The sequence below is a fragment of the Eulemur rufifrons genome, chromosome 6 (genome assembly GCF_041146395.1).
Source record: "Eulemur rufifrons isolate Redbay chromosome 6, OSU_ERuf_1, whole genome shotgun sequence".
Lineage (NCBI taxonomy): Eukaryota > Metazoa > Chordata > Mammalia > Primates > Lemuridae > Eulemur > Eulemur rufifrons.
Genome location: NC_090988.1, coordinates 50,459,377 through 50,477,793, shown reverse-complemented (window position 1 = coordinate 50,477,793; position 18,417 = coordinate 50,459,377). Strand labels below are relative to the sequence as shown.

General features: G+C 38.6%; 1 protein-coding gene across 1 annotated transcript in view; it reads right to left on the bottom strand.

Moving 5' to 3' along the window:
- Window positions 1–749: 749 nt before the first annotated feature.
- Window positions 750–18,417, bottom strand: part of GDPD4 (glycerophosphodiester phosphodiesterase domain containing 4) — a 120,062-nt gene continuing 102,394 nt past the window's right edge. Inside the window, exons 14-18 of the mRNA XM_069470484.1 lie at window positions 12,436–12,583; window positions 8,675–8,757; window positions 7,860–7,912; window positions 4,859–4,862; window positions 750–1,221 (exon numbers count right to left, since the gene is read on the bottom strand). Of these exons, the coding sequence (XP_069326585.1) occupies window positions 750–1,221; window positions 4,859–4,862; window positions 7,860–7,912; window positions 8,675–8,757; window positions 12,436–12,583 (760 nt within the window). The remainder of the gene's footprint in view (window positions 1,222–4,858; window positions 4,863–7,859; window positions 7,913–8,674; window positions 8,758–12,435; window positions 12,584–18,417) is intronic.

Below are 18,417 nucleotides of genomic sequence, written 5' to 3'. Positions count from 1 at the left end.
CACTGTTGTCTTAAAGAATTATTTACAAATATTTATATCTGGCTTATTTAATAGATTGAATCTTATTTGAGGGAAGTGGCAATATTCTGTTTTTAGTGACAGTTAACAGGACAGGCTCTAGAGCTTATGGCTGAATTTGATTAATGAAGTATTTTTAAATATTCCATTTTTATCTCAGCACACTGCTTTCTCTCACTTGGTAGATCTTGATTCTTCTCTCTTTGGGAGTCTCCAGATTGGCAGGGCTCCAGACATTTGCTATGGCTCTGATTTTCTCTCAAGGCCAAAGGCCATTGGGTGTACACAGAATTATGCCCACTGGGGAATCAGTAACTGCACACGAGGTCAGAAAATGTGGACAGGGGGAGGAGATCACCACTGTGCCCACCCTCCAGACTTTGTCAGTCTGGGTAATCACAGAAGGGTCCCAAGAATATACCATTTCCCTCTGGCCTCCTGAGAGGTTCCTTTATTTACGCGCACAGCCACTCCTTTAACAGGAAATACTATGGAAGTGTCAGTATGAACAAACCCTGTAACACCCAGAGAACAACCAGCTCCAGTTCCAAGACCACACACAACTGTTTTCCCCTGGCCTACGCCCTTGAGATGCATTCCTGATAGAAAGACTGAACCAGAATGGTTCCCCTGAGAGCCTCAATGGCCGTGCTGCATATCTTTATTAACCACTCCCCACCACCACCACCCTTACACACAGAGAGGAAGAGGAAGAAAGGGGAGAGGTGTGGCTAATTCTTTGAAAACATCCCATAGGAGGAGGACATGTCAGGCATGGTAGAATATATAGTTACATAGGTTTCCTGGGAAGATCCAGTGGTGGGGGTCTCTTGGGGGTCTCCTGTTTCAGGATAGGGGGTCTCTACAGAGGGCAGTGTTGGTTTATCCACCTTCAAGTCAGGCAATGTAGCTTGAAGAGCGGCATTGTTGGTGGCCTGCCAGCTGGGTGCTTGGGTGAATTCAAAGACCTTAGTAGGTGCTGGTGGTTCAACGTCACGTTTGGCAGGCTTCAGAGGTGCAACAGTGTTCTTGACAGGTGCTGGTTTCTTGGAAGCTACACCAAAATGAAGAGCATCCGGGTGTTTATCTGTGCTCTTGTTTAAAGCTGGGTTGAGGGCCGCTAAGGTCCAAGGACTTTCCACAACTCGGGGGGGTGCCTTCACGGATAAGTGAGAAGTTCCCTGATGCTCACTTTGGCTTGTACTGTTAGCAGCTGTGGGATAGAAAAGACACAAAAGCAGATTCCTCAAATGTCACTTCTCCACTCTCTGCCAGTCATGTGTGAAATCCAAGTTATCTCTCAAATGTCAGCCCTTCACTTACCCTCTTAGTTTCTTTCCTCAAAGCTCTCCTCTCTATCTTACACTTTGTGCAAAGTTTATTATGGCCCTCAAATTCAGCCTAGGGGTGGGGTTGAAGAGTCTACTGTGTGATGCTCTAGCTCACCGTGGAAGTCCTCAGAAGGCAGGGACTGACATTTGCTTAAAGTTCATGTATTTCACAACCACTGGTTTCAAATTAGTTTAAATAGAAAAATATACGTATCCTCAGTTAAAAGGGGGGCTTTTTAAGGGCAAAAACTTTGTCTTCCTTGCCACTACATACAGTGTTCAAAACTCTCTCACACAGTAAGTGCTCAATAAATAATTTTTGTCTTACTGACAGAAAAAAATAAATGGTAGAGACTTCTTCTAGTAATGGAGCTAGGAAACTGAGACCAATCCTTTTACCAAAGACAAATTAAAAACCAGATGATATACACAAACAAGAAAACATCTTTAAATTATCTAAGAGTTTATCATATAGTGAGAAACTGTGGGGACAAAATATAAAGTAAGAATCCAAAGCAGCAAGCCCAGAACTCAAAGTTATTATTATTATTGCTTAGATTTACCTTTTATTTTTTAAATTTTTTATTTTTAGTTATCATGGATGCTCAAAGTTATTATTTTTTTATTTCAGAATATTATGGGGGTACAAATATTTTGGTTACATATAATGCCTTTGCTTCGCCCAAACCAGGGCTACAAGCATGCCCTTCCCTCATCCATTAGTTGTGAGTTTACCTACCTCAAAGTTATTTTTGATCTGAATATAATTCAGTCTGGAAGAAATAGCTGTGGACATGAGCTTCATTTTTGTCAGCTTCATAGGAGAAAGGGGATTTTTACCAGGTTTGAATTATAGGTGAATCTCTTGACAGTATCTTTACATTAGGTTTTCTAATTCATGAACATAATATATTGCTTCATTTGAGTCTTTTTCTTTCAGTAAAGTTTTGTATTTTTCAGTGATCAATCATATATCTTCCTTTATCATGGCTTTTCTGATCAAAGTCTATTTTCTCTGATGTTAGTATAGCCAGCCCTGCTCTCTTTTGGTTACTATTTACATGGAATATCTTTTTCCATTTTTTCACTTTTAATTTGGATCTTCAGATTTAAAATGAGTTTCCTGTAGACAGCATATACTTGGATTGTGTTTTTTTAATCCATTCTGCCAAACTCCCATCTTTTGATTTGAGAGTTTAATCCATTTACATTTAAAGTAACTTATTAAAGGAGAAATTTACTTCTATCATTTTGCTACTTGTTTTCTACATGCCTTAAAGGTTTTCTTATTTCCTGCATCTCTTTGTCTTCTGACAGTTTTATTCTAATGTGTCCTGGTGTGGGTTTAAGTTCATCTTACTCCAACTATCTTGAGTTTCTTGGATATTTATATTCAAGTTTTTCATCAAAGGCTGATAAAACTGAAAAACCAGTGAGATCTTATAATCATCTGTAATATATACCATCTTGCTGATAAATGTGAAAATTTAGATCAGCAGTTCTCAAAGTGTCATTTACAGACCTCTGGAGGTTTCTGAGACCCTTTCAGGGGGGTCCATGAGGTCCAAATTATTTCCATAATAATACTAATATGTTATTTGATGTTCTCATTCTCATTCTCTCATCAATTTTCCAGTGGCCACATGATAGGTGATAGTGCAAGAGACTGAATGCAGAAGCAGATATGAGAATTCTTGTCATCTATTACTCGAGACATTAGAGAGATTTGTAAAAATGTAAAATAATTTCTGTATTTTTGTTTTATAAAATAGTCATTTTTCAAAAACTGGTATTTATGTTAGACATAAATGGATTTTAAAAATTATTATTAAATGAATCAGCAAATTTTTAAATTTATAATATGGTAAATCATGGCAGATACTGGACATACTAAGAATCAGGAAAATATGATCCACTTCCAGAAGATTGAGTTAGTAGAAATGGGCCCAGAAATAACAGAAATGATGGAACTAGCAAACAAGGATATTAAAACAACTATTATAACTACGTTGAGATATTTAAAGCAAACATGAACATGATGAAGAGAGAAAAGGGAGATATAAAAAACAACATAATGGAAGTTCTAGAGATGAAAAATGTAATATTTGAAATAAAAATTTCACTGGTTGAAATTAACAGCAGATTAGATAGTACAGAAGAAAAGATCAGTGAAGTTGAAGATACAGCATGGGAGGCAAAATTCTATCATAGCCCTTAAGATTCCCAACCTCTGCTATATATCCCTTTTATAATCCCCTTCCCTTGAGTGGGGTGAGACTTGTGAATATGATAGGAGAGCTACCCCCTTGATTAGGTTATATTACATTAAGATAACAAAGGTGATGGGATAGTTACTTGTTCAGCCTAAGAATACTGAGTTATAGAAATGCCCCCTGTATTTCTGGAGACAAGATTTGATTTCAGAAGTCAAATAAGGCTTTGCCTTAAAGAAAAAATAAATGTGTTAGTTCAAAAGCTGCCTCGTCTCAGGAGGGTGTCTTGTTGGTCAGTAATAGCTCCACTTCAAAGAGATAGCTGTAAACTGGGCCTATGGTTCTCACCTGTTTTGAAAGACAAGAAAGGCCTCGCCTAGAGCCATGGGTTGCCCGAGCTGACCGACAAAGACCCCCGGAGATGAGAGCTGATCAAATAGATATGCTAATGCCCAAGCCGGGCCCAGATAGATATGCTAATGCCCAAGCTGGGCCCAGACGGAACCATGGGTTAAAGTAATTAACACAAAGCACAGCTCATGTTGACTTCTGAGATCATCTCTGTCTTCAAGAACACAATCACCGGAGCCAAGATGTCTCTGTTTTTTGCTAAAGTAATAGCCTTATCATAAAACTTAGAAGTTTGCCCGAAGAAGATTTTATAACTCATTATTCCCCTAGAGTTAGTTAAAGGATCTGTAGTAGCCTTTTAGAAGACTTTGACCCTAAAGCAAACTGCCTGTTAGTATGTAAATCCCATTGCCCTTGGCAACGGGAGCCTGTATCTACCCTATAAAATACCTGTGTGGAGTTTTAGTCGGGGATATATTTTTGCGGGAAGAAATATATCCATCTGGACATCCTCCTTATATCTATTTTCATAAACCTTTACTTTATAAACTATATCTTTGGCTCTGTGTATTACTATTATTATACTTTTATTTCTGTTTCCTACTATTTTTTCATCCTTTGCGATGACCCCTGCCTGAGAGACCTGATCAGAAGAGAAAAAACCTCTTTGCATAGCTAACTCCCCGCAGTTACTCCCATGATTACATTACATTACTTAAGACTTTATCGTAGCAGACTGGAGAGATATTCTCTTTTTGGCTGTGAATAGTAAGCTAACATGTTGTGAGGACCATGTGGCTAGGACCTGAGGGTGGCCCCTAGCAGCTCAGAGCAAAACCCTGCCAACAGCCATCAAGAAAATAAGGAGGACTTCACAGTCCTACAACCAGAGGAACTGGCTTTTTTGTTATGACAGAGGGGTCTGTTCACTGTTCTGTGGTGAACGTATCTTGCTCTTACTCTGTAAACCTGTATCTTGCTCTTGCTCTGTAAATCTACCTTGTCCTTCCTCAATAAACTTCATTTCACGCTTAAAAAAAAAAAAAGAAAAAAAAATACTAGAGGAACTGAATTCTCCTAATAACCAGTGAGCTTGGAAGAGGACCCTAAACCTCAGATGAGATTGCAGCCCCAACTGATATCTGATTTTAGCCTGGTAAGACTCTAGGCAAAGGACCTGTCTAACTTATGCCTGTGAGATAGATCTGTGTTGTTTTAAGCTTCTATGTTTGAGGTATTAGTAAGTTTTTATACAGCAATGAAAAATGAATACACATAGCCACAGAATCTATCCAAAGTGAATCAAATAAATAGGCTAAAAATAAAAATGAACAGTCTCTGTAACCTATGGAATAATATCATACTGTCTAACATCTGTGTAATTGGAATCCCAGAAAGCAGTGGTGGGTAGGGGCAGAAAAATATTTTGAATAAATGCTGAAAATTTGTCCAATTTGATGAAAATTATACTCTGACAAATCTAAGATTTTCAGCAAACCCCTAAGCAGGACAGTTTCTATTTTTCTGTCTCACACACACCCTCCAACACCCACCCCCATACACCAAAGTAAACCCTAATCAAACTACTGAAAACCAGTATTAAAAGAATAATCTTAAAAAGCAGCCAGAGGAAAAAAAGACCTATTACAAACAGAAGAACAAAGGTAAGAAAACTGAAGACTTTTCATATGAAACTATGTAAGACAGAAGACAAAGGACTGACTCCTTCAAATTGCTGAAAAATATACCCGCAAGCTAGAGAGGCGATGAATGCCTTCTGGTGGTAGGCGTGAGCAGGTATAGCAGTACATGCCCATCCTGGAGGTGGCTGTGGTGCAAGATGGGGCACTGTGTGTGTAGTGTGCGAGGCTCCGTTATCCTCAGCCTGAATGGATCTGGGCTGTGGTTGTGGCTGACATCCTGGCTTCTCTCCGGTCTTCCTTCTTCCTTCCCTGATTCTAAACGTAGGCCTGAACCTTCTAGGTGTCTCTTGGATGTACCCAAACAGCCTTTCCATATATTTTCTTTCTGCTTAGATCAGGCAAAACTAGTTTCTGTAATAGGCAACTAATAACTCTTAAAAATAGAGAAAACTCTTAATTTATTTTCTACTCATCTTATTTTCTTATCACCATTTCGAGATGATAGGGGGTGAGGTGAAGTTAACTGAGTATTTTTTCTAAGACATTATAGCCACTTCCTTTATCCAAATTTATATAGTTCTTCAAACTTTACCTTCAAAACTTCCTTCCTATTCATGTTTTTTCCTCACCATTTCCATTTCTAGTGTCATTTCTTGGCTGAATTACTGTTATGGGCTGAAATATGTGCCCTTCCCCCCACCCAAATTCATATGTCAAAGCCCTAACCCTCAATGTGACTGTTTTTGGAGATAGGGCCTTTAAAGAGATAATTAAGGTTAAATGAGGTCATAAGGATCAGGCCCTTATCCAACAGGAGTGGTGTCCTTATAAGAGGAGGAAGAGAGATCAGTGATCTCTCTCTCCCCAGGCGCACACAGAGGAAAGGCCATGTGAGGACATAGTGAGAAGGCAGCTATCTACAAGCTGGAAAGACAGCCCTCACTAGGGGTCTTCACCAAATTTGCCAGCACCTTTATCTTGGACTTGCAGCCTCCAGAATTTTGAGAAAACAAATTTCTGTTGTTCAAGCCATCCAATCTATGGTATTTTGTTATGGCAGACCTAGCTTACTAGTACAACTTCTGATAATCATAAGGTAACTGGAATATAGCCTTCAGACCTTAACACAGCCAGGAGAGTGGCTTAACATCCATGTAACTTGGAGTTATCTGAGATCTCCCTGCCGCATTGAGATTTGGGTGAACTTGGCTTTAACCTTCAGTTTCATATGAATGACCATTTAATTTGTTCAAATTTCTAAACTAATTTTTTCTAAACTTATTTTTTCATGGTCCCTGTGGGTTCCTTCCTGCAACCCTAAGTGTTGTATCAGTTCAATTATCTGCCAGCTAGTGCACGGAATCTCAGGATCTTCACCACTGTCCACAAGAAAGTAAATTAACTCATGATTTTGTGACTATGCCAACTTTACTTAAGGCAACAGGAGCTATGGAAGGAAATTATATCCCATAATGCACAGTCTTCTACCTCCTCACTGGTTTTCCCTTTGACATCGCATTAGCTTCCAAAATTACTAGCTCAACTGCGTGATTATCCCCATAATCCTCTGAAAATAAACTCTAGCTTCCCTTCCCTTACTGGGCCTATTTCACTTCCTCAGCCTCATTCTGCTAAATAAACATTTTTCCATCCCTTTACACAGAAATCTAACCATATCGCTTCTTTATATGAAACTCATTTGCCATCTCCTGATTGTTGATATGCAGACACTAGACTCTTGTCTGGCATTCCAAGACTTCTGGAGTTTTCTTTCTCCAGCCTCCAGTACACATTACACACAAATGAAGCCCCATAAAGCACCTTCAGCCCTAATGAGCATGGAAGCTACCGTCCTGGACCTAGATGCCTGGCCCCATGGTGTCAACGGCTATACTTCTGCCTGTTACTCACTGCTCTTTGTGGGCCAGCCCTCCTCTCTCTTAGGTCACACGCCTCTCTCTTGGGCCACCCTCGAGAGACAGCTTTCTGTTATCTCTAGCCTCTAAGTGTCTGGTACAAAGTGGGTACTCAATAATTGTTTGATACATGAATAAGTGAACAAATAACACCCACGCTCGAAATCTTCCAAGGGATCTCACTGCTTAGAGGACGAAGCCTGATATCTGAAGCCTGATGTAAAAGGTCCTCTACAATCTGTGCCCAGCCTATACTTCCCCTAGTGCCCTCACTACAATTTCCCTGACTCCCTCAGCTCCTGTCAGAGACATGAAAAGCAGACCACGTCTCCTGGAAGCAATGGGTAGGGATGGAGAGACAGGAGTGGGCTAGACCTCTGACTTTACCTGAGAGAATGGTGGAGCTTCGGAACAATTTTGCTTTTGTGATCTCTCTCCGCCTGTAAGGAAGCAGACCATTCATGAACTCATAGACCCCTTCCAAAAAAGGCAATCATTCAAGGCAGTGGCCAGAAAAGCAGCATTATCCAGTCACATTTTTACTTACGCTGAGGGTTTGAGCTTTCCCTCTTTAAAGGATACATCACAAATCAAGAAATGATGGCATCTAAAGAACCATGATATCTTCTAACTAGCATTCCTCTTCCAGGATATTCCTTCCCTCCTCCACCTTGAAACTCGCAATCCTGTAGCGTTTGGCTGCAAGGATTCTCAAATGTCATTTTCTTGGACAGATAAAAAGACTCTGGCCCAGAAAGGGGCAGTGATTTTCCCAGGGTCACCAGCAACTAAGGGGGCAAAGCCAGGGCTAAAACCCAGTCTTCCTGGTTTGTGAACTTGCTCTTTGCATAGTACCCTGCTATGTCTAATTTCATGGAAGGTAGGAAGATGGAGGCAGTTGTTCTGGATAATCTTCAACCCCTATCCTCTCCCAACTGCTCCACACTGAATCCATAGTAACAGGCTTGACTAAGCTTCAGCGAGAGTCCTTATCCTGAAAACGCTGTCTGTGTTGGGGAGGTCAAAGGGGCGTGAGGAGCCGCACACGGTATGAGAAGAAATGAGAGGTTCAGATCATAAACCCCATTTTGCCATGTGGGATTACAGGAAGAGCATAACTGTTTTTTCTCAACTTTCTATAAGGATCAATTTATTACTTTTATTTTGGTGAATTTCATTTGAAATTACAAATATATACTTACCAGTGAATATAAAATATGGCAAAAATGACAACTGCAGAAACAATATCCGTGAAAATCCACATGAACATATAGAACCTTGGTGTCTGCAAAAACATAAAACAAACTACAGTGAAAGAACTTTACAGTTAGAAGTTGTATGAGTTTTCTAATTCCCTGGTTTGATCCTCCCTTTAGATGACATGAGCCAAGTCCCTTGTTCTGCTGCCAGGACTGGAGGAAGAGATCAGGTGAAGGAACCTTGACTGATGTGGCACTCGCAAACACAGTCACCCTTGCACATGCCGGGGGTTCTCCAAGGGACAGAACACTGTATACCCTTCATCTCCCTTGACTCTCAAGACAGAAGTCAGCGGCAGTCCAGAGAAGTCACACAGGAAGTCTGCTCTGGACCCAAGACTACAGCCTATGTTTCTTGACTTCTACTGCTCTGCGTTTTCATGGCATGGCTTCTCAAACCTGGCTGTGCAGCCAGATCTCCCTCCTTCGTGGTGATACAGGTTTCTGGGTCTCACCACAGTCCTAAGGAATGAGACTCTCTGCCTTTTTAACATGCTCCTCAGGTGATGCTGAAGCAACCAGTCTGTGAACCAGCATTTGGGAATCGTCGTTCTAAATCACTTCAGTTAAGTATGCTGAAGTATAATCCCCCCTTACTAGATGCCCCCTCCTCTATGCTCCTTGCACAAATCACCTATTTCCCAGAACTCCATCTCCTGAGTCCTCCTATGTGAGTTCTCTAATTCCCTTTCCACTTCCATTGCTCCCCTTCCAATTTCACTTGATGCTACTGGGGCTTGCACTTTTTATTCTTGTTCAGGCCGTTCTTCACCCTATCCCAAGGTCTTCCCTTGGGTTGAATGCTAATAACAATACTAATGATCATGATAATGAGATAACAATAATTAATGAACATTGACTAGGAGCCAGGCAAGTGTTATAAGCACTGTAGGGGTAATTTCACATTTAATCCTCACAACAGCCCTACTCAGCCCTTAACCAACTTCCAACAAACTGAGGCCCTTAATCCCCTCTGGGAAACTTATTGACTAATGCTCTGGTCTGGTCTGCTGATTGCTCCAGGATGCCTTCCAGGTGCGCTGAATATTTACCAAGAGTCAGTCGTCCTTGTTCCCCAAATGGCTTAGGCCAACTGTGCTTGTTATTATAACTGTGCAGTGTAATGAGATGTTGCTTAAATCTGTAAAATCTGAAAAAAGGTATGTCATTTTCAAGAAAACTAAGTCAAATGCTTTGTTAAACTCAATGAAGACAGAATAGGTCATTAAAAAATAAATTACAATTGGATTAGGTGTGGGTGAAACACTATAAGAGATCGGGGTAAGGTGACTATAAAAATCTAGGTGGATTACTCATTCAGATTGATTCTTTCTATGACTTTAAGCTAGTTTTGTGCTTTAAAAATTAACAATTGGAAATCATTCCTAGTTCATTTGGGTATTTAAATAATCAAGAGAACGTTGAACTCAATCAGCTAAAGTATCCTCAAAGAAAAGACTATTTCTATGTCAAAAGGTGAATAAGTATTTTAAATTAAAATAAAATGTGTGAGGTATGTGTGTGGCATACTGTTTATAAAAATGACCACAAAATTTCTTCCAAACCATACATGCAGGCCCCTATGCAATATGACTTAGCTGTGCCTCTTAGCCTAATAAAAGGTGAAGTCTATCTCTCACCCACCTTGAATCTGGACTTGGCCACGTGATTTCCTTTGGCCAATGGAACATTAATAACCATAACACTAGGAGAACCTTGAAAAGTGTGTGTGCTTTGGGGCTTGACCTCTCTAGCTGCTGGGAACCCGTTGCTACCAGGTGAACATACTCAGGGTAGCCTCCTTGAGGATGAGCGACTACATGAAGACAGACTCCAGTCATCCCAGGAGAGATTCCAAACAAATGAATGAGGCCATCGTAGACCATCCAGCTAAGCCAAACCAGAAGAACCACTAGGCCATCATCCAAAATATGAGACATAATAAATATTTAAGACACTAAGTTTTAGGTAGTTTTTTTAAAAGCATTTAAGTGGTTTTTTTTAAGGCTTACTGATAGAGTATATATCTCTCTTTTTTTAATGATTCCCCACTTTAACTTTCTCAGTTACCAATGATCAGACCAGACTGTGTTGTATAAAAGTGCTTCTATTACACTATCATGCCCAATTTACAAAACAGAAAAACCAGTAAAAAACTGAGGCACAAGCAGGTTCACTAATATTTCCAAGTTCATATAGTAGTGGTAGAGCCAAGATCTGAATCTGCATAGTCTACCTCCAGAGTGTGGGCTGCCGAGAAACCTGTGGGATACTGGCCCCACCTCCCTCAACAAAATGAATTTATCAGCTCAAATATTACAATGAAAAAATGCTTTCAGAAAAAGCATAAATGTGTACCTACCAAAGGGACAACTTTAAGACATTACTGATTCAGGCGGAGAGGATTATGCAGGGGTGTGCTGCTTTCTAAACTATGCATTTTCATAATGACTGAATTTTAAAATGTTAAAAAATACACAGTATACATATGAAGGGGAGTTGTATGGGGACATGTGGGTGGAAAGGCTTCACCTGTGCTGAGGGACCTGCCATCAAAAGTTCCTTTCAGGATCATCTCTAGAAAGCTGCTCAAGCCATCAGAGAAAGGAGGAGTCAACGATTCCACATTTCTACCAGAGGGCTTTAATGCAGCACTGGCCCTATGAGACTGTGTCCTTGATCCTAATCCCCTCTTCTCCTGGTCCTGACCCCGAACAGGTCAGAAGCTAGGGCCAGTGAGAGTGGATGTATGAAGAAGGCAATCTGAGACCCCGCCTTACTTAGGCTTCTCTGCCTAAAAGCTTTAACTTTCAAGGGAGTTTGGGCTATTACTACTTTGGACTGGACACTTTAATTCTGAAGTAAGGTTTTTGATGACTAAAAGTGAACTTTTAAAACTTATCTAACAGTGACTGGAAAAGCTATGTGACCCGAGAGATTTCATTCAGGGGCAGGGAAAGGCCTAGCTCACAGACCAGGTTTAAAGAATCAATGCAGCAAAATTAAACTGTCTTCTGTTGTATATGCTATTGTGCCCCACCCAGTCAACATGCTCTTTATACAGCTAAGAAAAATGGACTCTACAGCAGACACTGGTTAGTAAGTGATGGGATTTAGCCGGGATGTTGTAAACCTGGTTCCCAGGTCCACAGGCCTCTGGCAGTGAGCAACAGAAGGGCAAGAACAGGAAAACAGGCTAGGCGACTGGATACTGGCTGCCCTCTTCAAAAGCATTTTTTGTTCAGGACACACAGTGTTCACTCTGGAGTCAAATACACTTGGTTTTCTCTCCCTACCCCATTGCTATTGTCCATTGTTACCACGCCTCTAGGAAGGTGGGGCTACAATAACAAAACTCTGGAGTCAGACCTCATTCTGAACCCCACATCACGAGATCATATCTTTGAGCTTCAGTTTCTTCATGGGGATAATAATGGCTAATTCAGAGGGTTAAGTTACGTAATATACCTAAAGTACACTCTAAGGGTTCAATAAATTTCAATTATTCTAACTATACTAATTTTTCCCTGAAAATCACAGAAGGATCTGGGTGAGAGAATGGGAAATGCCACATCTCCAATATTCATAAAACTCTGTGCTCTTAAGTAGCTTCCCAGGGGATTGCACAGTGGGCAACATAGGGTGGGGGGACCTATACCACTACTGTACCAGGCTTGGAAGAACAATCTAGACAACCAGCTCACCATGAAGTAGTAAGGGTGATTAATCTGACTCAGGAGCGCAATGTTGTCTGTGGTCACTGAGCTAATATTGGAGCACCAGGCCAGTGAGAAAAGCCAAGGCTCATTGACGATGTATAAGTTGATCTTGATGTTGGCTGCTTTATAATCTCTGGAACAAAAACAGAACCCACAGGGGATTTAGACTCAATTTCACTCTCATCGTCTAAAGGAGGAATAGCCATGATGTTTGTGAAAGGCTGTTGCCTAAATCACCAGAAGCAGCTGGTCCTGGGACAATTCATGATTTGATGTGACAGAATGGGCTCACGGTGCAATGAGATAAAGGATCGGATTTAGTGCCTCTGCTCCTGTAGCAATGGTGGTGTGCTGGTAAACTAGATGTCCTATGGGAGATTAATAAAACAGAAAGAAAAAGAGAATGAAAGAATGGGGAAAAAAGAAAAAGGAAAGCCCTACTGTAACATTTGCAAATTTCCATGGTATAAACACTCCTACCACAGCCAACTGCAAGCTACCACTGGTAAAACCAATTTGCAGAGTTTCTGAGTATTTAATAACTGGCTTCCACAAGCTGGTGTGAGCTGGCTCTAACACATTACTGTGTAGCATCACTGATACTTCTATCAAAGCATTTGCCACCCCCTACAATCTGCTCACCTGTCAGTCTTCTTGATTGTAAGGACATGGAAAACAGAGACTGTGTCTATTTGTCTCTGTACATCCACTACCTACCATAATACCTGGCTCCAGAAATAGTAACTGAAAAAATATATAAATGAATACCAATGTGGTGAACATTTCAAATTTCAAATTTAAAGAATTTTTATAAGTACTGAGTAGGGAGAATAAAACCTAGTTTTCCTCATGGTACTAAATGTCAGTATAGAGAGAGGAAGAAAATAATTGGAGGAATACCTAGTAATTCTAGTCAAGTTGTCATTTTCAGGGATTCAATTTCTTAAAAAACATACCATGTAAGTGCCTTCAGATTTTATTTATTATTATTATTTTTTTTAGCACTAAATTCAGTCAAATTTATTTTCTGGTTGGTTAGGGTAAGGGGCATCCTAGATAATATAATTAAATAATTAAAATATAAAGGAAGAGGATATGGAGTAATTAGAACCCTCATACATCCCCGGTAGGAGTGTAATATGGTATAGCCATTGTGGAGAATAGTCTGGAAGTTCCTCAGAAAGTTAAACACAGAATTACTGTATGATCCAGCAATTCCGCCCCTGACATACCCAAGAGAATTGAAAAACACATGTTCACACAAAAACATGTATAAGAATGTTCATAGCAGCATTATGTAAAATAGCCTAAAAGTAGAAACAACCCAAATATCCACAAACTGATAAGTGAATAAACAATATGTGGTATAATCACATAATAAAATATCATTCATCCACAAAAAGGAATAAAGTGCTGATACATGCTATGACATGGATGAACTTGAAAATGTTTTGCTACATGAGTTCGACTTCTTTAGATTCCAAATATAGTATAAGTGAGATCACACTCACACAGTATTTGTCTCTCTGGCTTATTTCACTTAACATACTGTCCTCTAGGTTAATCCAGGCTGTAGCAAATCCCAAAATGGTATGGGGGCATATTGGAAACTGCTCTGTATAAGCCTGGGTTTGAAGCCCAGCTCTGCCATATACTAGAGCTTGACAAGTTCTTAGCCTCCATGTATAAACTGTAAAATAATAATAATACCTCATTTATAGGGATGCTGGCAGTTAATTGTCTGAGACAATTCTACAGATAAAGTTTAAAAAATGAAATTATGAAAAAGTAGTAAAAAGTTACTTCTTATTCTTTAGAAACTGAAACTCAAAAACCAGTCACATTTCTATAATATTAATAAGCAATATGTAGAAACTAAAATTGAAAATATTTAACTATCCTTCCGAAGAAAACTAAATACCTAGGAATAAACTCAAGAAAATAAGTACAGGATCTGTATGATAAAAATTACAAAATACTGATGAAAGTAATCCAAGATGACTTAAAACAATGAAGAGACATATGTGTTCATGGACTAAAAACTCAATGTAGTAAAGACGTCAATTCTCCCCAAATTGATCTGTAAGTTTAATCCAAGTCCTATAAAAATCCCGGCAAGGTTTTTTCTACAATTAGGCAAGATGATTCTAAAATTTATATGGAAAGACACAGCCCCAGAATAACTAAAATAATCTGGGGAAAGTATACAGTGAGAGGAAATCACTCTACCCAATATTGAGGTTTATTATACAGCCATAGAAATCAAGACAGTGTGGTCTTAGAGGGACAGACACATAAATCAAATGAACAAAAAACAAAACTCAGAAATAGCACCACACGAATATGCCCAAATTATTTTTGGCAAAGGTGCAAAAGTAATTCAACAGAAGAAGGATAGTCTTTTCAACAAATGATGCTGGAGCAACTAGACAGCCACAGGCCCCCATCCCCCCCGCCCCCCCCCCAAAATCTTGACCTAAACTACACATTTTATATAAATTGACTCAAAAATGCATCAGAGACTTAAAAGTATAACACAAAAATATAAAACCTTTAGAAAAAATTTCTATTTTTTGAGATCTAGAGCTAGTCAAAGAGTTCGCAGCCTTGACGCTAATAAAATGAAAAACTGATTAGCCTGACCCCATTGAATTAAAAACACTTTTGCTCTGTGGAAGACCCTGTTAAGAAGATGCTACAGATAAGCTACAAACTGAGAGAAAATATTTACAAACCAGATGTCCAAGAAATGATTAGTATCTAGAATATATAAAGAAGTCTCAAAACTAACAATAAAAACCCAAACAATCCAATTAGAAAAGATATGGAGAGACATTTCAATGAAGAGGATACACTACTGGCAAATAAGTACATGATAAGATGTTCTACATCATTAGCCATTAGAGAATGAAAATTTAAATCAATGAAATATCACTACAAACAAATATCAGAATGGCTAAAATAAAGAATAGTGGCAATGCCAAAAACTGGTTAAGTGTGCAGAGGCTCTATATCATCACACATTGCTGGCAGGAATGTAATATGGTATAGTCCCGCTGAAAAAGTCTGACAGAGGTTCTTATAAAACATGCAATTACCTCAGCAATTGCCCTCTTAGTCATTATTGCAGAGAAATAAAAACTTATGTTCACATAAAAACCTGTACACAAATGTTCATAACAGCTTTATTTGTAATAGTTCACAAATAGAAACAAATGTCCTTAAGAATGATTAAACAAACTGGTATATCCACATTATGAAATACTACTCAGAAACAAAAGGAACAAACTGTTAATACATGAAACAACTTGGATGAAACTCAAGGGAATTAATGCTGAGTGAAAAAAGCCAATCCCAAAAGGTTATATACTGTATGAGTCAGTTTATTCTTGAAATGACAAAATTATAGAAATGGAGAACAAATTTGTCATTGCCAGGATTAGTGTTTGAGGGAGGGGGAAAAGTATGGAAGGAAAGTAAGTGTGGTTATCAAAGGGCAATACAAGGAATTCTTGTGGTGATGAAACTGGTCTTTCTCTTGGCTGTGGTTTGGATCCACAAACCTATATATGTGATAAAACTGGAGAGAACTACACACACACACACACACACACACACACATGAATATAAGAAAATCTGGAGAAATTTGAATAAGATCAGTAGATTCTATCAATGTCAATATACTGGCTGTGATATCTTACCATAGTTTTGCAAGGTGTTACCATTGGAGCAAACTGGATAAAATGTATGTACGATCTTTGTATATAATTTCTTACATGTTAATCTGAAATTATCTCAAAAAGTTTAATTTTAAAAAATATTGACTATTTTACATACAATAAAAATGTACAATGGGGCTTGTAACATAAATAAAAGTAAAATATGACAATATAAGAAAGGGCAGTAGGCAATACATGCAATTACACAGTTCTAAGGTTCTAATAGTCTATATTGTTGAATAATATTAATTCAAGGTGAACTGTAATAAATTAAGGATGCATTTTATAATCCCTAGAGAAACCAGTAAAAAATAATTCAAAGATGTAAAAAGCCAATAAAGGAGATAGCATAGGATACTAAAAAATAATTGTTTAACTAAAAAATAAAAAAAACAGGAAAGGTATGACCAAAAAAACCCACAAAGAATAAAGAAACAGAAAAAATGGCATGATGGTAACGTAAACCCAACTATATTAGTAAATGAACTAAATATTAATGACCAAAGATTCCAATTAAAAGTCAGACACTGTCCTACTAGATATAAAAGCAAGAACCAACAAAATTCTGTTTATAAGAGATGCACTTTAAATACAAAGATGCAAAATGGTTAAAAGCTAAAGACAGAAAAAGTATCATGCGAACACACATTATAAGAAAGCCAGTATGGCAATATTAATGAAAGAAAAAGTAAACTTTAGATAAGAATTATTACCTGAGACAAGGGACATTTCATAATGAAAAGGCCAATTCACCAAGATCTAATAACCCTAAATTCAAGTGCACCTAATAAAAGAGTTTCAAACCACAAGGAAAAAAACCCAACCACAAATCAACAATCCCAGCTGGATATATTAACACTCCCTTCTTGGTAATTGACAGATGGGGCACAAGGAACCATTCATTTCTCTCTGACTGGGGAGGTTGCTCCCAGAAAAAAGAAGGCAGAAGTACTGGTCTCCTTCTGGTCTCCTTCTCAACATAATTAGATCTTTTATAAATAGAATAATGATATTTGCTAGGAAGAATGGCCTTATATGTACTGTTCTTAAAATGACGTTACTGGCTAAATATTACTTTCTTACAAATTTTGTAAATAAACACGGAATGGATTTATGAGGCTTGGGTCCCTGGAGAATGATACATAAACTAGGCAACTCTCCAGGAGCATCAAATGAAGATGTTTCATAATGCAAATGTTCCCCTTCTATATGAGATAACCCAGAACAAACTCATGTGAAGGCCTCATCTATTAATCTGGGCTATAGAATATGTGTCCAGTAAAGGAAGATACCTGCAGAACCAGAATCAGTATCTCTCTTTGCTTTGTCTTGACTGCCTGCTGTATCCTTGAAATTAATAATAAACCTTGATAGAAGGTAAGTTCTCTGATTTGTGTGAGTCTGATTTGCAACCTAATGCTTCATGTTAGCTCAATAGAAAAGGAAGAAAAAAATGAACACGAAATTTTTGAAAAGACTACCAACCACCTTGAACTGATTAACATTTATAGAATACTAAACCCAACAACTGAAGAGGGCATACAATTTTCGGGGGCACATGAGAAGTTCATTAAGATAAACCATATAGTGAGCCATAAAATAAATTTTAATAAATTTAAAAGGATGAATTATACAGTTTTGTTCTCTGGTCACAATATATTGAAATCAGAAAGGAATAACTAAAGTAGCTGGAAAATCCTCAAATGTTTAAAAAGTTAGCAATATACTTCTAAATAACCTATGAGTCAAATGGAAATTAGAAAATTTTTAAATATTTTAAATTGGATAACAAACAATATATCAAAATCATTTGTGTTAGGAAATTAAAGCAATGCTTACAGGGAATTTTATAACTTTAAATGCTTCCTTTAGAAAGAAGATCTAAAATCAACCACCTAATTTTATACCTAAAGAAGCTAATAACAGAAAAGTAAATTAAAACTAAGTAGAAGGGCTGGGCGCGGTGGCTCACGCCTATAATCCTAGCACTCTGGGAGGCCGAGGCGGGTGGATCGTTTGAGCTCAGGAGTTCGAGACCAGCCTGAGCAAGAGCAAGACCCTGTCTTTACTAAAAAATAGAAAGAAATTAACTGGACAACTAAAAATATATATAGAAAAAATTAACCGGGCATGGTGGCACATGCCTGTAGTCCCAGCTACTTGGGAGGCTGAGGCAGAAGGATTGCTTGAGCCCAGGAGTTTGAGGTTGCTGTGAGCCAGGCTGACGCCACGGCACTCTAGCCAGGGT